This window comes from Nomascus leucogenys, chromosome 8 (assembly GCF_006542625.1).
Source record: "Nomascus leucogenys isolate Asia chromosome 8, Asia_NLE_v1, whole genome shotgun sequence".
Lineage (NCBI taxonomy): Eukaryota > Metazoa > Chordata > Mammalia > Primates > Hylobatidae > Nomascus > Nomascus leucogenys.
This window is the reverse complement of record NC_044388.1, coordinates 1,530,563-1,550,703: the sequence shown is the minus strand read 5'-3', so window position 1 is coordinate 1,550,703 and position 20,141 is coordinate 1,530,563. Positions and strand designations below refer to the sequence as shown.

The window sequence follows — 20,141 nt, the reverse complement described above, 5'->3', positions numbered from 1 at the left end:
CTGCTTCCTCTCCACCATCCACTGCAGCATTGGAGGCCAAGACCAACAGCACCTGAAATTTATCACCCTTGATTGCAAATTTGTATCCATCAGACATGCTTTTTTCCCCTAATAAATGGATATTAAAATTTTGAATGTTTAAAGTACTTTTAATACTACAATTTGACTTTTTTTCCTGTTTTATATATTAGGTTCTATGTAAGGCTTCACAGTAAATAAAGTTATCTCTTATTTTAAAAGGTTCTTTTTCAGAAAACAGTGCTCTGTCATGTCACCTCACCACATATCTTTCATCCCTCAGCTTTAAATCACTCATTCTCCCTTAACGTCCTCTTGTTTCTCTGCATTTCCTGTTCCTTTTAACCCTACTCTCTACTCATCCATCTATTTCCATTTCCTTAGTACCTAGTCCATTTCTTGCCACTTCAACTACAGTTTTTCTCCTGTATTTATCAGTTTATCCTTATTGCATTTGTTGTATATGCACTAATTTGTGCATCATACATACTTTTAAATTTAACCTTGTGGAAAAGAGAGCCACATGAATAAATAAGACAAAGCATTGAACCAAGGGGAGAGGATGTGGGAATTCCAGTCCCAGGTTCCAGCACAGGTGTTAGGGTACAGAAAGTCCTTTTAATTATCCCATCCAGAGCCTGAACTTTGTCTTCTCTTACTTTTATGTGGTTCTGTATAGCAATATAAGTGAATACCTCAGAAACCAGTTGTACTCATTTGGTAAATTGAAACTTCAGAGAGAAATCGTTATCAGCCTTGCCGCATTCCATTTTGGGATATCTTAAATACCAAGGAAGCTAGGGATGCCTAGGAACTTGGGGATCTCTGTCATGGTATACAACATATTGCTATGCAAAATAGGTTTTGGGACAAGCTCTACAGTATTCTACAGGAAGTCAGCTCCAAGCCTGTGGGAAATCATACATAGCAAAATCCTTGGCAAAGAACCATACATCCCCCCACCAACCCCCTGCCTCTATATGGGGTAGTTCTATAACTCTGTAATTAATTTTATTTTTACAGTGGAAAACCACAGAGTAAGAATAATGCATGACCTATTTCTGTTTCTTGCTATTTTAGGGGACATCACCCAGAAGGGCTATGAAAAGAAAAGGTCCAAACTCCTATCTCCTTACAGCCCGCAGACACAAGGTAGGCAATAAAAAATGGTTTCAACTTTTTCAGTATTTTTACACCAAAAAGATGCTGTCTTACAAGACCTCTATCTTTTGTTTGTTCCTGTTTTTCCCTCCCTTTCACACCAGGGGAGAGAAAAAAACGGAAGGAAAGAAAGGAGGAAATGAATCTTAATGAGCATCTGCTGTGTGCTAGGCACTTTTAAAAATACCTAAGGTCATCAGATAATTTACACAGAACTTGGGTGGTAGTGTGTGAAAGACTATGCATAACTGAGATGATTCCATGGCAGAAAATTCCAAGCCATGGAAAAACCACATCGTATTTACGATGGTGCACAAACTGATGAAGAAGAGCAAGAGGGAGGAAGGAAGGACAGATCCCGTATTGAATGGCAACACTTGAGGATTGGGGGCTAAAACCCTAAATGAAATTGTAGATTTATTCAAAGCCAGACTTACTGCTTCTATAGAGAGACTAGCACATTGTTTATATATCAGAAAATCCTGAGTTAATTTCATGCTTAATTCCAAAGGGGTTGCCATAACCTTTGCCTCTAAGCAAGGCTGTCTCTAAATAATCATCATATTTTTAAAGTTACTCAGATTGCGGGATTTCCTTTGATAGCCTATTTCTGCTTATATCACTTTTAGTATAGGGTGTTTTGTCTTTATTTCTGATTTTCTGCAACCTTCAACCAAAGTGTGTTTCTGCAAGCCTGTTCTTTGGGGAACTAATGGCTTTTTTTTTTTTTTTTTTTTACTGAATTATAAATACCATGAGGACTTTGTATCTCTCACAGTTCTCATAGTAAGCTTTGCACGTGGTTTATGGTCTATAAATATTTGTTGAATGAACAGTGGAATAAATAAATAAATAATGGTGGTATACCAATATATTTCTTTGACGTGTTTATTTCCTGTATTGTTCTTGGAAATACCTTCATAGAGAAACTAGTAGGTCAATATACTGACAGCTAATTTAAGATATCTCAATGAATAGGTGTATGTAGAAATGAATTGAGAGAGAAGAGGTGGAAATTGGGCCAGCGACAGCTAATGAAAAGCCAGCGTTTGCTGAGCAAGGCATGACCTAGGGGTTGAGGAGGTTACCTTGATTTTTTTTTATTGTGGATCTGGCCCATGCCTCTGAAGGCCCTGAGATTTACTTGAGTCACTTGGTGTAAAAGCAATAGCTCAACAAGAGGTATAACTGTAAAAAGGACCACAATTTGTTATCCGTGGTCAGGCTACGCAGAAACCAAATCATGTTCAAAAATCAGTTTATTAATTTACTATGAGAAATTTTTTTTTTTTTAAGACAGAATCTTGCTCTGTCACCCAGGCGGGAGCGCAGTGGTGCAATCATGGTTCACTACAGCCTCAGTCTCCCAGGTTCAAGTGATCCTCCTGCCTCAGCCTCCTGAGTAGCTGCAACTACAGGTGTGTGCCACCACACCCAGTTAATGATTTTTTGTAGAGTTGGGGTCTCACTTTATTGCCCAGGCTGGTCTTGAACTCCTAAGCTCAAGCAGTACTGCCACCTCAGCCTCCCAGAGTGTTGGGGTTATAGGTGTGAGCCACCACGCCTGGCCTACTATGAGAAATCTGTGTGGTCAGCACATTCTTGCCCCATGGGCAAGCCTATAATGGGAACCAAATCATTTGCTTAGTGAGCATGGATTTGATGAATCAGTTGTTTAATTGCAGTAGGCCAAGAGAATGTGGCATATCCCTCCCCCAGTAGGGATGGCCTTGCAGGTGACCTCACAGGGGAAATAAAGGCATACGATGACAACTCCTTCAACTTCCTGATGCCACACTTCCCACATCTGTGCCCTTCCATGATTACTTCCTTCCTTCTGGTTAAAAAGATTATCTGTTCCTCCTGGCCAAGGGCAGTCCTTCTACCCATGCTTCAGATCCCAACCCCTCCTCCTTTTCCCCAAACCTTATACTATCCAATGGCACCAAGGATAGGGCAGTGAGAGCAGTCTACCTGGGTGCAGTCAGTAAGGCACACAGTATCTGTAGAGAACTTAAAAAGCAATGATGGGCCGAGCATGGAGGCTCACGCCTGTAATTCCAGTACTTTGGGAGGCCGAGGCGGGTGGATCACCTGAAGTCAGGACTTCAAGACTAGCCTGGCCAACGTGGTGAAACCCCATCTCTACTAAAAATACAAGAATTAGCTGGGCGTGGTGCCGCACACCTGTAATCCCAGCTACTCGGGATACTGAGGCAGGAGAATTGCTTGAACCCAGGAGGCAAAGGTTGCAGTGAAGCAAGATCATGCCACTGCACTCCAGCCTAGGCCACAGAGCAAGACTCCGTCTCAAAAATAAATAAACAAATAAATATATATATATAAAGCAATGATGAAAACGACAAAAAATTGGTCTGCTTTTTACTAAAAAGTATCACTGTGTGTAGCAATTCTAAACGCTGTAATAAAGGCCTCTCCTGCTGAGGCAGACAGCTGCATTGCCCCCTTGGTATGCCATTGCTGTCAGGTTCTCATCTCTATCATACAGTCATTCTCTGTCTCGTACAGTCACTGTCTCTCAGCCATATTCGTCCCTCAGCAGTTCATTATGCTTATTACTGTCTATTTAAAAAAAAAAAAAATCCAACCTGGTGTGGTGGCTCACACCTGTAATCTCAGCACTTTGGGAGGTCGAGGTGGGCGGATCACAAGGTCAGGAGTTTGAGACCATCCTGGCTAACACGGTGAAACCCCATCTCTACTAAAAATACAAAAAAAATTAGCCAGGCGTAGGTGGTGCACGCCTGTAGTCCCAGCTACTTGGGAGGCTGAGGCAGGAGAATGGTGTAAAACCCGGGAGGCGGAGCTTGCAGTGAGCCAAGGTTGCACCACTACACTCCAGCCTGGGAGACAGAGCAAGACTCTGTCTCAAAAGAAAAAAAAAAAAATTCCTCCATTTACTTCTCAGCCACTTCCATTTTCACCCTCTTTGTTGCCCCTTTCTAATCAAACTGCTCAGAACTGTCTATACTTACACTATTTTCTCAAATGCTCACTTCTCAGCCCATTTTAGTTCCTTCTGGAGCTATTGCCATCTAATCTCAGTAGTATTCAGCACCCTGTCTCTCAAAACTCTTATTTTGAATCTCTCTTCTTATCTTCTTTTCTTTCATTCTTGTTTTTGTTTTGAGCAGGGTCTGGCTCTGTTGCCCAGGCTGGAGTGCAGTGGTGTGATCTGGGTTAATTGCAACCTCTGCCTCCCAGGCTCAAGCGAGCCTCCCGCCTCATCCTCCCAAGTAGCTGGGATTACAGGCATGAGCTCCCACACCCAGCTAATTTTTGTATTTTTTTGTAGAGACAGGGTTTTGCCATGTTGTCCAAGCTCGTATTGAACTACTGAGCTTAAGCAATCCACCCGTCTCAGCCTCCCGAAGTGCTGGGATTACAGGCATCAGCCACCATGCCCTACCCACTCTTCTTATTTTCTTACCCTTCACTTCCTGCTGCTCCTAGTCTTTCTTACAGGCTCATTTTTGTCTGTTAAATGTTAGATTTCTCAAGTTAAGGACCAAGACCTCTTGCCTTCTCACACCGTATCAGTGGTTCTCAAATTGTAGCAAGCCCTCAGAATCACTGGAGGGCTTGTTAATACACAGACTGCAGGGCCCCATTTTCAGGGTTTCTGATTCATCTAGTCCAAGGTGAGGCCCGAGAATAAGCATTTTTGTTAATTTCCCAGGTAATGTTGAGCTTGGTGGTCCAGGGAGCACACTTTGAGAACCAATGCTGTATCTCTCTAGATTATTTTAGCCACACCTGTGACTTTAATTATCATTTGAATTCAGGTAACTCCTAAATATGTATCTTCAACCCAGATCTCTTCCGAGCCCCCATCCATAGATCCAATTGCATACGTAACATCTCCACTTATCATCTCCACTTATATACCTTAAAGGCATCACCATTTCAACATATCCAAAATTTAAATTTGTGACTTCTGCACCCTGCCTCTACCACCATTACTAACCCCTCCCTGCATGCATTCCCCAGAAAGCCAACTACAACATCCAGCCTGCTCCTGTGCTTCTAGTTTTCCCTTCTGAGTGAATACAACCCACGTTCATAAGCCCAGCAAGTTACAGGCTTAAAAGTCACCCTCAACGTCCCTATCTTCCTTCCCTTCTTTTGTTACCAAGCCCTATCAGTTTTCTGTTTCTTCTTGAGCCAGTTCTGGTAAACTTAATTTTTTTTTTTTTTTAAATGAGACAGAATCCTTGCTCTGTCGCCAGGCTGGAGTGCAGTGGTGCGATCTTGGCTCACTGCAACCTCCACCTCCCAGGTTCAAGCGATTCTCCTGCCTCAGCCTCCCAAGTAGCTGAGACTACAGGCATGTGCCACCACGCCCAGCTAATTTTTGTATTTTTAGTAGAGACAGCGTTTCACCATGTTGGCCAGGGTAGTCTCCATCACTTGACCTTGTGATCCACCTGCCTCGGCCTCCCAAAGTGCTGGGATTACAGGTGTGAGCCACTGCGCCCGGCCAAACTCAATTTTTCTAGGAAATTGTTTTGTTTAGTTTTCAAAGTTATTTATAATATTCTCTTTATTTTTAAACCCTCTGCTTTATGTTGCTTGTCTCCCCTTCGCTCTCCTCCTCTCTTGTCTGTCTTCTTTTCTCTCTCTCTCTCTCTCTGACAAATCTGTGGATTTGTCAGTTATCCATGTAATTCTGTCAAGTTTTGCTTTATATGTTTTAAAGCTATGTTATTAGGTACATTCAAATTAAGAATTATCATCTTCCTTGTAAATTGATGCTTCTTTCATGAGTAACTGTGTTTGTCCCTATGGTGTTTTTTATCCTAAGGCTTTAAAAAACAAATCTAAACATAGTTATTAGGCATCTTAATTCTCTTAAAGGACACAAGGACTTTAGAATGCTTTGATGTTGATCACCACCACGACTTCTTTTTTTTAATTTTTTCGAGACAGAGTTTCACTCTTGTTGCCCAGGCTGGAGTGCAATGGCGTGATCTCGGCTCACCACAACCTCTGCCTCCCCGGTTCAAGCGATTCTCCTGCCTCAGCCTCCTGAGTAGCTGGGATTACAGGCATGTGCCACCATGCCCAGCTAATTTTGTAGTTTTAGTAGAGACAGGATTTCTCCATGTTCATCAGGCTGGTCTCAAACTCCTGACCTCAGGTGATCCACCCAACTCAGCCTCCCAAAGTGCTGGGATTACAGGTGTGAGTCACCATGCCTGGCCATCCACCACTTCTTATCTTACATTTTAGTATCACCTTTATTTTCATGTGCCTTCAACTATCAGTTACTGTTTTATGTAGTTAACAATAGTTACTATCCATTTCTTTACTATTCCTTCTTCTACCTCACTCTTTCTCAGGTCAGTTTCCTCCTCCTTCTTCTTTTCTTTTCTTTTTTTGAGACAAGGTCTCACTCTGTTGCCCAGGCTGGAGTGCGGTGCTGTGATCTTTGCTTACCGCAGCCTCCATGGACCTCCTGGGTTCAAGCGATTCTTTTTTTTGAGACGGAGTCTCCGTCTGTCGCCAGGCTGGAGTGCAGTGGCCTGATCTTGGCTTGCTGCAACCTCTGCCTCCTGGGTTCAAGCGATTCTCCTGCCTCAGCCTCCCGAGTAGCTGAGATTACAGGCGCCTGCCACCACACTCGGCTAATTTTTGTATTTTTAGTAGAGACAAGGTTTCACCATGTTGGCCAGGATGGTCTTGATCTCTTGACCTTGTGATCCACCCGCCTCGGCCTCCCGAAGAGCTGGGATTACAGGCATGAGCCACCGCGCCCAGCCCTGGTTCAAGCGATTCTTGTGCCTCAGCTTCCCCAGTAGCTGGGATTACAGGTTTGTGCCACCACACCCAGCTAATTTTCATATTTTTAGTAGAGACGGAGTTTCACCATGTTGCCCAGGTTGGTCTCGAACTCCTGGCCTCAAGTGATCTGCCTGCCTCAGCCTCCCAAAGTGCTCAGATTGCAAGCATGAGCCACTATGCCTGGCTCAATTTTCTTCTTCCTAAAGCACATTTTTTAGTAGCCAAATACTTTAGTGAGGGTCTCTCAGTGGTAAATTCTTTCATTTTGTGTTTTTCACTTTATTTGACCATTTTGTTCATTAACAATGTCCTTCCCAAAAAGGGGTGGATTGTAGGGTTGGGTAATTTATGTTATATAGATTCCATGTCAAAAGAAGAGATTACCCTTTGGCATATTTACCCCGTATATCTTTGTAAATTTTGAAGGAAGCCATTTAATTTGACTTTTTTTTTTTTTCCTAAATAGAGAGAAGGTCTCACTATGTGGCTCAGGCTGTTCTCGAACTCCTGAGCTCAAGTGATCCTCCTGCCTCCGCCTTCCAAAAGTGCTAGGATTACAGGTGTGAGCTACCACACCCTGCCTAGTTTGACTTTTTAAATGGCATTGGAATGCAAATTTAAGCTTTATTAAACTTTATTAAAGTTCAGTAGAGTCAGACTGGGTTCAGTGGCTCACACCTGTACTCCCCGGCACTTTGGGAGGTCGAGGTGGGCCTGAGGTTGGGAGTTCGAGACCAGCCTGACCAACATGGAGAAACCCCATCTCTACTAAAAATACAAAATTAGCCAGGCATGGTGTCGCATGCCTGTAATCCCAGCTACTTGGGAGGCTGAAGCAGGAGAATCGTTTGAATCTGGGAGACAGGTTGCAGTGAGCCGAAATTGTGCCACTGCGCTCTAGCCTGGGTGACAGAGCAAGACTCAGTCTCAAAAAAAAAAAAAAAGGTAACATTCTCGCTACTTTTTATTTATTATTATTATTTTTATTATTTTTGAGACAGAGTCTTGCTCTGTCACCCAGGCTGGAGTGCAGTGGTGTGATCTCGGCTCACTGCAACCTCCACCTCCCAGGATCAAGTGATTCTCCTGCCTCAGCCTCCTGAGTAGCCGGGATTACAGGCATGTGCTACCACACCTGGCTAATTTTTGTATTTTCAGTAGAGAAGGTTTCACCATGTTGGCCAGGCTGGTCTCAAACTCCTGACCTCAAGTAATCCGCCTCCCTTGGCCTCCTGAAGTGTTGAGATTACACCTGAGCTACTGCACCTGGCCTAATCACTAGTATCTTTTTAAATAAAAAGTTAATACTGCAACATTTTATTACTGGGATTATTATGTGCACATGCTCCTTACCTAAAAATTTAATGAGTGATTTTTTTTCTTTAAAAAAAAACATTAGAGACAGGGTCTTGCTATGTTGCTCAGGTTGGTCTCAAACTCCTGGGCTCAAGCGATCCTTCTACCTCAGCCTGCTAAAGTTCTGGGATTACAGGTGTGAGCCACCTCTCCCTGCCTTGTGAATGATTTTTTTGTGTGTGTGGAATTGATCTGTAGTTATCTTGGGTTGCATATTTGTGTATATTTTATATTTCTTTTCTCAAATGTTACATAAATCTTTAAAACAGGACTTCAGAAAAAATTAACAGTGTGACAGGAAATATGGAAGATAATGCAAGTTTGAGGAAAATATTTGAATAGTAAGTAATGGAGTGCTTGCTTTGGCAGTACATATACTAAAACTAGAACAATATAGAGATTAGTATGGCCCCTGTGCAATGATGACATGCAAATTCATGATGCATTTCATCTTTTTAGAACATTAGACCCAAGTAACATGTCATTGTGTAAGGAAAAATAACATGCAAAAAATAAACCGATAAAGGAAGTAGTAGAAATTTAGTATGGACAAGTTTGGTTAATATTAAGCATGGCTGGCTGGGCTCAGTGGCTGATGCCTGTAATGCCAGCAGTTTGGTTGGCTGAGGCAGGATGATCACTTGAGACCAGCCTGGGCAACATAGTGAGACATCATCTCTACAAAAAAATCAAAAAATTTGCCAGGTGTGGTGGTGCACACCTGTGGTCCCAGCTACTCAGGAGGCTGAGGCAGGAGGATTGCTTGAGCCTGAGAGGTTGAGGCTGCAGTGAGCCGTGATTGTGCCACTGCATGCCAGCTTGGTTGACAGAGTGAGACCCTGTCTCCAAAAATAAGAAAAACTAAATTCAGTAGCATTATAGGGATTAGGTTCTAAAGTCACTGTATGGCAAAAATCTGCTTCAAAATTACCCTAAAAAATCACTTAAACCTCCCAGCATTGGAACTGACAGTTGTTTCTTTAGTTAAACAAGACCCATACCTTATCTGGTATTTAAGGGCCATGCTGTCTTAACAATAAATTAAAATTTATAAGATTATAGATGAAAAATTCAGGGCCTCAAAACGCTCCCACTTTGAGAGGCATGAGAGAAATGAAGATACGGCAGATTCACACCTCCCATCTCCTCATTCTGAGCTGTCTGCTCTTTGAAAGGAATGGCCCACAGAACATCTTTGAGTAGTTGGAAGCCACTGTGGCCAAGTATAAAGCTTCCCAAATGCCTCAATTAGCAGACTTCCAGGGAGAAGCGGCCAGGAAATTGACTCTTTCTTTTGGCCCAAAGAATTGAAGTTTCAAACCACACGCATTCTAACTTCTCTGTAAGTTAGTCACTCTTGGCCACTCTTGGAGTTGCAGGAAAATGGAATATTTTGTGTAGAAAGGCACCCTGTGCTGGTCCTGTGTTCCAATCTTTAAGATACTTTGGATACAAGTAACTGATAATTCCAGCTAGCTTTAATAGAAAAAGAGTTCATTCTAAAGTTACAGGGGTTACTGACAAAATCTAAGGACAGTATGTATTTACTGAGTGCCTACTGTGTTCCAAATACTGTTTCGACACCAAGGAGACAGCATGGGACAAGACACTGCCCAGAACCTACCTGGCTTGCTCTGTCACTCTACTTAGGGGTTTGTTCAATTAGGGAAGTCCTGGAGAGGCCCTCCTTGACCAGCCCTATAAATAGTCCCCACTTCCATTATCTGAGTTGCATTTTAAAAGAGCTGTCTTTGGCCATCCCATAGATTGTGGTCTGTTTGTGTGTCTTATTCACCTACTGGAGGAACATTATTTTTTATTTTTTTTTTATTCTTCATGTCCCCAGTTTCTAGCTTTAGTGCCTGATATATAGTAGATGTTTTATAAATGTCTGCAGAACTAAAAAGAAAGAGCATTTAGGATTTCTGGCATTTTCTTGAGTAAACATCTATGAAGATAAAAGTGTTAGGTAATACAAGAAGCAGGGGCCGGGCGCGGTGGCTCACGCTTGTAATCCCAGCACTTTGGGAGGCCGAGGCGGGCGGATCACGAGGTCAGGAGATCGAGACCACGGTGAAACCCCGTCTCTACTAAAAAATACAAAAAATTAGCCGGGCGCGGTGGCGGGCGCCTGTAGTCCCAGCTACTCGGAGGCTGAGGCAGGAGAATGGCGTCAACCCGGGAGGCGGAGCTTGCAGTGAGCCGAGATTGCGCCACTGCACTCCAGCCCGGGCGACAGAGCGAGACTCTGTCTCAAAAAAAAAAAAAAAAAAAGAAGCAGGGCATTCTACACGTTGTAGAGTGGTCTCTTGTAGATTGATCCTGGCAACTTGTCTCCACCCTCAATAGATCTTTTAATTTAGACCTACTAAAACCTCAAGAGGCTGTGCAGAGTATATCAATTCTCAAATGATATTTCTAGCATTTCTTTAATTTTTAAATGAAGTTGGTGCATCTATTTTAAATAGTACTACAAGATTTATAACAGAAATGAGCAGAAAGAAAAGGAGAGGCAGGATACTGCTCATTTTGTTTTGTCTTACTGTATTTGAGATTATTTGTGACCTTTGTGTATTTGATTTTCTTCCTTCATCCTGTGACTTGCTTCCGTCTTTCACTTCATTTTTGAGGTGAATTGTGTTTATCTCCTGCTTCAGAATAAGATCTTACCTTTCACATTTTCTTTCTTGACCTATATGTTTCTGCATTGTTTTTTCCCCCAGACTCCTGCCTACTTATTTTTTAGGGATAAATAGTAAGTTTATGAAGATAGTTATTAATATTTGTTGATGTTCTTTAGCTTGTCTTGATAAGAAGTTCTGGTGACCCAAAGGTTTTTCCCAAACGTGAATTCCTTTTGTGATTGCTGCTTACTGTGCTGAGTGGCAGTCCGTGGTGTTCCAGTTCCTATAAGTACACTGCACTTGGCAGCTGCTCCGTGCCCCTTTCATCACAGTTCTTCTAGGTTCAGTCCTGCCTTTGAAGTTGTTCAAGGGTGCACGTGTGACCAAGTTAAAATGAAACAAAGGAAAACGCTTGTGTTTTATTCTCTCTCTCAAGCCTCTAATAATGCCTCCTGGAGTAGTCTGTAACCCTGTTTTCCTTAATGTCCTTGTGTAAGTATATGAAGATAGTGAGAGGCACACATTTTTGCATACAACTTATATGAATTGGAGATACACAAATAAGCAGGATTTTTAGGTAAACTTTAAATGGCTATCTCAACATTTTTGTGTTTATTTTTCCCAGCCAGCTACTATTATCGGTGGAGGTGAGGAGACAGACAATATCTTAATTATTTATTTTAATTAAAATACTAAATGCTTGCAATATGAAAGACCAAGGACCAGTTACTATAGGAAATACAAGATAATTAAGGCCAGCCTCTGACCTCAAGTTATTTACACCATAGCAGGAGAGATGACAGTTACACAAATGAGGATCATAAAAGAGAGTAGAATAAGTACTGTAAGAGAGCTCCAAACAAAGTACCGTGGAAATTCAAAGGGACGTGAACTTAAAACCAGTTTTTGAAATCAGGAACAGCATTTTGGAATGCCACAGAACATTTCCAATTACAAATACTCAGTAGGCAATGTGCCTCTGTGTATGTATGTATGCATAGGGTTTGAGGAGTGGAATTATTTTATCTGTCTCATTTTGATTTAAAAGTTCCTTCCCAAATGAGGCTCATAGCATAATGGAAAGAACATAGAATCTTTTTTCCAGTCCCCGTTCTGCTTTCATTTGTTTGGTTTGAATGGTATTAAAATCACTATGAATTGGAGCACACGTTGCAATTATATCTGCCCCCATATATCTCATCAGAAGGAAGTCCAGTATTTTCCTCTTGGGGCTTCTTTTTACTCCTAAGTTGTCTGAGAACCCTCAGGGATTATATAGGCAGTGCAAAAGGAGAGGTGGTAGATCCAGCTTTCACACCCAAAGGGGAAGGATCCCCACAGTTTGCTGTTTGCTTTCCATCATCTCACCGAGTGCTGCTGAAAAACTGGTCCTCACTGTGTGACCAGCCAGTAATGCTGAGCCTGTTCCCTGCATCAGCTACTCTGATGCGTTATGGAGGAGGAGCCAGGTACTCTGCTTGGACTCCCGGAGCAGAGCTCCTGATGTTGGCTCTTTTAGCCTCATGCACTGTCATTTTCCTGATGTCAAGTGGCCGAGGAAGCTCTGGGTCAGGATCTGTTCAGACACCTACCACTTTACAGACCCGGAGCTCCCAACCCACTCTCCTTACAGAGTCTACCCCTGGAAAACAGGCAGGTGGCCCCTTTTCCAGACATCAGACACCAGCACTCTCATTCCTCTCTTGCCTTCTCTAGGCGGTGAGGTTAATCACCGACCCTTCAAAGGCAGACTTTCATCAATTACTCATAGCTGCTCTAGCCTTTCAATCAAGGTACATTTACCCATCCTTCTTGGATGGTGTGGGAGTGAGGGCCCTATAATGATTCAAGGTGATTATTGGTTCCCTCTCACTGTGGAAAAATCTGTGACGAGCATCCTGCTTCGTTAATAGTATCTATCACATGGTGCTGTTGTGAAGACATAATGAGATGGTAATAGGCAAGAGCCATGGAAATATTATTATCATTGATATTCTGTCATTTCCTGTAAATCCCTTCAAAGGCTGCCCACTCGGCTTAGGACAAGTGACCTGATGCCACTTTTCTAGTCCAGTGTCATTTTGTAACTCTCCACCCTTTTGCTGTATCTTTAGCGTCACTGGTCTTAGACTCGCCAAGGCTTTTCTCCCTCACTGGGATTCTACAAACACCATGCTTTTGAATAAAGTGGCTTTTCCTTCTCTCTGCCTAGTTAAGTTTTGCATCACTGTCTCCTTTCGACATTCATCTTCCCTGAAACTCCAATACAAGTTAAATCCTCATTATGTGGGCTGGGAGACCCTTGTTCTTTTCCTCCTTAGCACGTATCACAAGGTCAAAGGTATACACAAGGTGACCACTTGTTTAATGTGTTTCTTCTCTGGACACTAGCACCAAGAACAGTGGGCATGTCTCCTCTGTTCAACTCCCAGAAGTTGAACTATTAGGTTCCTTGGTTCTCAGAGCCCATCCTGTTTCACTCTGTTACTCTTGCAGGTGAGAATATCTGTTAAATCGTAAGCAGAATTAAAAGATAACATGTGGAGGCTGGTGGCTTCCTTCCATCTTCCTGAGTGGAAGTGTGTAGTTTTTTGCTACTAAATACCATTTTTTTCAGATTATCATCCTTACCATATTCGAACAATAGAAACATATTAGACTCTGATGTATTTTTCTGCCAAGGAACAATAAATTATATACATATTGATCATTGAGAAGGAAGGCTTTATGTTTTTGAACCTAAAATGTGTACTTTTTATTGTTACTAAATCTTTTAACTTCACTATTTAAACATAATGGTGACCTCTAGTGGATATTCTGCATAACAGACTGAAAGATCAGAAACCCCCGAACTGAAGCTCTTGCTTTGTAATAATCAGCAAGTTGTCTTTTCTTCGGATCTCTGTTTTATTCTGTGCTAGAATTTAGAAGTCATAAAGAAGACTTAATCTGTGAGTCTGGCAGCTTCCATTCCAGTATGTATTTGTATTGTCTTTTAGAATTACTTTGGTTTTATGCGTAATTCATTCTATAAGCAGAACAATGAAATTGTAAAGAAATAGAGTACCTCAATCCAAATACCTTTGGGATTTTTATGTCCCACCTGACCCTTATAATTGTATATAAATAGTTTTTACATACAGTTATAATTATATTGTGTACATAATATTTTGTGTTCTTTTATCACTTGGCATTACTTTATTTGGACTGAAGTATCTGCATAGTCTACATATTTTTCATTTGTAATGGCATATAGTATCTCATTATGTTGATACATGTAGTTAAGTTTCATCTTTGCTTTTGGCTTTTCCTTACCATGTCAGTGAAACTGTGTATATCTTATTCAAAATACAGGAATCTGTATTTTAGCACCCCAGGTAATTTCTGAGATCTAGTTGGAGTGTGAAACCGTGGTCAGGGAATGATTCACCTTGAGGCAGCATCTTGCCTGCCCAGCTGACATTACATATGCTGTTAAATAATGCCCTGCTGTCCTCCCTTGCCCCCATACTCCTTCCCACCTCTTTTTGATGAGGCCTGAGGTACAGGTTGAGTAGCCCTTATCTGAAATGCTTGGGACTAGAAGTGTTTCAGATTTCAGATTTTTTTTTTTTGGGGAATATTTACATTATATACCAGTTGAACATCTGAAATCCGAAAATTGGAAATTAGAACTGTTTCAAGGAACATTTCCTGTGAGCATTAGACAGGAGCTCAAAAAGTTTTGGATTTGGGTATTTGGTGTGTTCAACCTGTGTGTTGTTTTCTGCCTCCATTCATGATAAATCACTACCCTTGCAAGTGAGCCAAGGTGGGAATAAGTCTCCACAATTTTTTTTTTTGGGGGGACAGAGTGTTGCTCTGTCACTCAGGCTGGAGTGCGGTGGCATGATCTTGGCTCACTGCAACCTCTGCCTCCGGGTTCAAGTGATTCTCCTGCCTCAGTCTCCCCAAGTAGCTGAGACTACAGGCGCGAATTTGGGCAGGGCTAATTTCGGTGATTATTTTGCTCTATATGGTTGCCAACTGAGGTCATTCAGTGGTTGTCTTCCCCCTCACCTAGTAGATGGGCTGCTCTGGACAGTCTAAGATGGCTCATTCACATGTTTAATGCCTTGACAGGGCAGGTGGATGGCTGGGCTCAGCCGGAACTATTGACTAGAGCCTCAACACATGGCCTTTCCAGCATGCTACCTGCTTTTTTTTTCTTTTTAAATGATGTAACATTGTCATTATGAATCTCAGTTCCTGTAATACTTTGATGCCATCAGTCTTTACTGGGGTGTGTGGCACTGTTGCTTGTACTCCCCAGACTGCTGCTTTGAGTCTTTTTTTTTTTTTCCTTAATTTTTTTGCTTTATAGGCCGATTCTCAGCTGGGGTCTGGAGCAGTACATTTGCTATGTAGGTGACATCTTAATATATTGGGCATTTAATTTGCTATGTGTAAGCTGCCTTGCTGGGCATAACTGGGTGCTATTTCAGAAACTTAAGCCTTAAAGAAGGAAATCCTGCAATATGTGACAACATGGATGAACCTGGAGGACATTATGCTGAGGGAAATAAAGCAGTCACAGAAGAACAAATACTGCATGATTCCACTTATATGGGATATCTAAGAGAGTCAGGCTCATAAAAGCAGAGAGTAGAATCGTGGTTGCCAGGGGATATAGGGAGCGGGAAATGAGACATTGCTGTTCTGCAGGTATAAAGTTTCAGTTATGCAAGATTAGTAAGTTCTGCTTTATAACATCGTGCCTTATTAATACTAATAAGATTAATACTACTGTATTTTACACTCAAAATTTTGTTAAAAATGTACATCTCGTTAAATTTTCTTATTGTAATTTTTTTTAAGAAACAGATTTGGAATTAATCATTTGAGATAAAAAGGCAGGAAAACATCAGAACTTAGTGTTTTTCTGTTTATTTACCCCATCCCCATATTCTTGTTAAGACAGTAAATTTTGGGAGGGCAGAGTATGGGGACAGGGCAGGGTCAGTGATGAGTCCAGTTGGAAGAGGGGCTAATAGACTTGACTTGAAGCTGTGCTTGCATAGTCACCCTGTTTTTGCTTGTATTATGTTTATCTGGAGTGACTGACGGTATGGTAGCGAAGGCTCTCCAAGCTATTCGTTGTCTCACTGTTTAGGATTGGGGGTCATATGCAGTCAACTCCCCATCACTACTGCCTCTCCTTGGAGAGGAGTGGAATGGCCTTTTAATTTACATTTGTCTTCTTGCTATTCCTCCCCTGTCAGCCTGTTGACATTTAAGGCCCTAAGATGATATTTTTTAGTTTGGATGTCTTTGCATCATATTTATGTATTTGTATTAAAACTCTAACCCTTTACTGTAGATGGGGTAGTAGTACCTAGCTCAGAGTATTGTGAGAATATTTAAAGTGCTTTAGAAAATGTTAGCTATTACTGTTACTGGATAACCATCTTTTAAACTTCCTTTTTTAGAAACTGATTCAGCAGTACAGAAAGAACTTAGAAACCAGACACCTGCTCCATCTGCAGCTCAAACTTCTGCTCCCTCTAAGTACCACCGAACTCGATCTGGGGGAGCCAGGGATGAACGATATCGATCAGGTGAGGAGAAGCCGCAGAATGGCCAGCTGAATCATTTTCCTCACAGTAGTGTGAACTGTGTATCCTGAGAGCTTCTAATACTTGTTTTTTTTTTCCCCTATGAGGCACCAACAGTTTTATATTAACTCATTCACCAGTCATTTATTTTGTACCCTACTGTGTGTCAGGTATAGTAGGTACTCAATAATTTGCTGGAAATGGAACAGCACATAAGACTGTTTCCGGCTGGGCAACGTGGCTCACACCTGTAACCCCAGCACTTTGGGAGGCTGAGGCGGGCAGATCACTTGAGGTCAGAAGTTTGAGACCAGCCTGGCCAACATGGTGAAACCTCGTCTGTACTAAAAATACAAAAATTAGCGGGGCATGGTGGTGGGCACCTGTAATCCCAGCTACTCAGGAGGCTGAGGCAGGAGAATCACTTGAACCCGGGAGGTGGAGGTTGTAGTGAGCTGAGATCCCACCACTGCACTCCAGCCTGGGTGACAGAGTGAGACTCCATCTCAAAAAAAATAAAGACTGTTTCTGCCCTCAAGGAATGTAACAGTTTAAGAAGAGAGCCAGACAAGCATACAAGCACAAAGGTCATGTGAATAAATAAGTAAATAAGAAAGTGGAGGGTTGGGTCTCGTGGGTGGTACTAGGAGAGCTCAGTGGATTCTATTAGAAGAGGCAGGCCCTTATGTGTTTGCCAGAGTTGTTGCATAACTAGTCTCTCTTAATTGATGGAGCTGAAAGAAAACTCACAATGAAATTTCAAATTAGTTATTTCTTCTAACCCAAAAAGTACCCACAGGAAGGGAAGGAGCAAGGTGTGCCTGTATGGCAGCGGGAGCGTGCTCCTGCTTGCACTGTGCTCGGGACTGGCAGCCAGTACCAGGTGTGTGGCTTTAATAAGCAGAGGAGCGACTGGTAGATCCCTAGAGCACGTGTGGTGCAGCGGGCCCTTCCGATGCCCACTTCCTGTCCACTGCACCAAGAGTAGTCTCTGCAGCACATTTCTTGTTTTAAGAAGTGGCCGAATTAAGCAAAAAGACTAATGGGGATATTATTTATTTTCTTCAGATGTTTGTCTTCTTTGTACTGACCAAGGTTGCCTTAACGTTTTCTTGAACTGAAAAACACAGTCTATATCACATCCTATCAAAAACTGCTTTAGAGAAAATGAGAAAAGGACACAGTTGAAGAGCTACATCAGCTATTTTGTGAGCTGATTTTACTAGATACATATTTTCACACACAGAAGGAGAAAAGGATGAGAAATGTTGTCAGGGGAAAAAAAAATAGAGGTTGTAATTTTATACCTAAACTGGTCTTGAGTGATAGGAGAGGCTTGCTCAGAGAACAAGACATCTAAGCTGAGTCATGGCAGACAAACAAGAGTTAGCCAGGGAAATAGTGTTCAGAACTTAGAATGCAGGGGTCAGAAAGAGGTGGGAGTTGAGGCTAGAAGGATTACTAGAGACCAGATCTTGTGGGATCTTGAATGCCACTGAAGGATTTTCAGCAGAGCAGTAACATCATCAGATTTGTATTTGTTCCAGTAGCTCACTCCAGCTGTAGACTGGAGTGCCTGGCACAGGGCCTTCCATATATAAGAGCTAAACAGATATTTTGCAGAAAGAAGGGAATAGAAGTATTTACTAGTAGGCTAGGGTGGTGGCTCACATCTGTCATGCTAGCACTTTGGGAGGCCCAGGTAGGTGGATCACTTGAGGTCAGGAGTTCGAGACCATCCTGGCTAACACAGTGAAACCCTGTCTCTACTAAAAATACAAAAAAAATTAGCCGGACGTGGTGGCGGGTGCCTGTAGTCCCAGCTACTCAGGAGGCTGAGGCAGGAGAATGGCGTGAACCCAGGAGGCAGAGCTTGCAGTGAGCCAAGATTGCGCCACTGCACTCCAGCCTGGGCAACTGAGTGAGACTCTGTCTCAAAAAAAAAAAAAAAAAAAAAAAAAAAGACACATAGTGGTTACTAGTTAAGGAATGGATCAGAGAAAGGGAGGGCTGGAAGTAGCAAAGCATTCAGGTGCTCCCCTTTGTTGCCAATCACCTAAGCCTGATTTTCCAGCCACCTAGTGTTGCCTTTTGAGGCTGGAGCCCAGGTTCAGCAGCAGCATGTTCCAACCTGTCCAGAAGGGTTTTTAGCCTTCACAGCTTTCATCCCTGGCCTTCTGGGAGTGTGTGTGTGTGTGTGTGTGTGTGTGTGTGTGTGTGTGTGTGTGTGTGTGTTTTATTTTTAACCTTCCTTTTTCTTTGTTTTTACAGCATGTAATAAAGGATTATTAAGGATCCAAAAAGGTGATTTTCAACATTCTATATCCAAGCCAATCAAATGTAAAAAAGTTTTTTGTGAGCTTATTTAGTACTATAAAATTTTGAGCTTCACCTGTTAAAACCCAGTTGTGATCTGTAGTCCCTGCTCTTTTGCACCATTGCTTTTTGATTATCCCAAGTATTAGAAAGTGTATGCTGTGGATCAGATACTAGTCAGCTGACTGTGGAGATTGTTGGTTAGGTGCAGCTGTACTAGACAGTTTGTAACAATTGTATGTTCCTCTCACTGGGAGTTTTTCTGTGTGTGTGTGTGTGTGTGTGTGTGTGTTTTAAAGGATAGTAGCAAAAAGTAGGCCAGAACGAGGTGAAGTAGGGGAGAAAAAGTGATTTAAAAACCCTAAAGATATTGAAAGCTATGAGGGTCCTGCAATCCTATCAGGAGGGGAATGTAAAAAGAGGATGCAAGCATGGACTTTGGGTGAAAATCAAAGTTTTCAGTATATTAGGAATTGTTCAACTAAATAACAAAAGAAAGCTTAGGATGTGAAAGAAATTGAGTCTCTGAGAATTCTGACTTCTCCGAATAAGAAGAAATCAGCAGGGGTGGCTCATGCCTGTAATCCCAGCACTCAGGGAGGCCGAGGCAGGAGGATCGCTTGAGAAGAGACCCGCAGCCCCTGCAGAGGTGGAGCAGATAAGTAGTGGAGGTTGATGGGAGCTGAACTTACATCTGTTTGCTACTGCAGTCATAGAAAGGGTTACATTTACATGTCATGTGCAAAAATAGCTGAAGAATGTAGGGTATGTTTAATAAAAGTTGCAAGAATTCAGAATAAAGTGATGGCTACATAAGAAGGATTTTATATTAATGCTGGTAAGTGTAATTATAAAACCCTTTCTGATTTGATGGAGGCTTATTAACACCTATAACATTTCAACCAATCATAATCAAATCTAAATAGACTTAGTGTTCACATTTCAGACACAGTATAAAGAACTTACCTTTATTCAGAGTTTAGATTATCTGACCTGATTCCATTCTTTGTGCTTTAGCCAAGAGGGAGCTTAATTTCAAGTATACTACCTTATTAGTATATTTCTTTTTCCTGTACATCCAGGCATGATGCACCTCCCTGCACACACGTAGTATGGTCTCAAATGTAGAAAACACAAATGAATGCCTGAGATGGAAAGTGATCTTATTGTAAGTCATTCTGATTCCCTTGATGTTAATCTCTTGAGAAGTTAGGTACCTCAAACAAAGCAACAAAAATAAAACAGGACATTAAGGGAGTATTCGTAT

At 41.9% G+C, this 20,141-nt stretch overlaps 1 protein-coding gene and 1 non-coding gene across 13 annotated transcripts in view; both read left to right on the top strand.

Moving 5' to 3' along the window:
* The window catches only part of DIP2B (disco interacting protein 2 homolog B), a 247,780-nt gene that overhangs the window by 122,185 nt on the left and 105,454 nt on the right, over positions 1-20,141 (top strand). For 7 of the 12 annotated variants that reach the window (XM_030816570.1, XM_030816579.1, XM_030816578.1 and 4 more), the window contains exons 2-4: positions 1,099-1,170; positions 16,433-16,561; positions 18,830-18,862. In XM_030816570.1, the coding sequence (XP_030672430.1) occupies positions 1,099-1,170; positions 16,433-16,561; positions 18,830-18,862 (234 nt within the window). The remainder of the gene's footprint in view (positions 1-1,098; positions 1,171-16,432; positions 16,562-18,829; positions 18,863-20,141) is intronic. The other 5 variants (XM_003252153.3, XM_030816574.1, XM_030816577.1 and 2 more) reach the window with 1 other exon arrangement.
* On the top strand, positions 8,694-8,797 carry LOC115836445. The gene has a single exon (XR_004031529.1). It is a non-coding gene; the product is annotated as a U6 spliceosomal RNA (small nuclear RNA).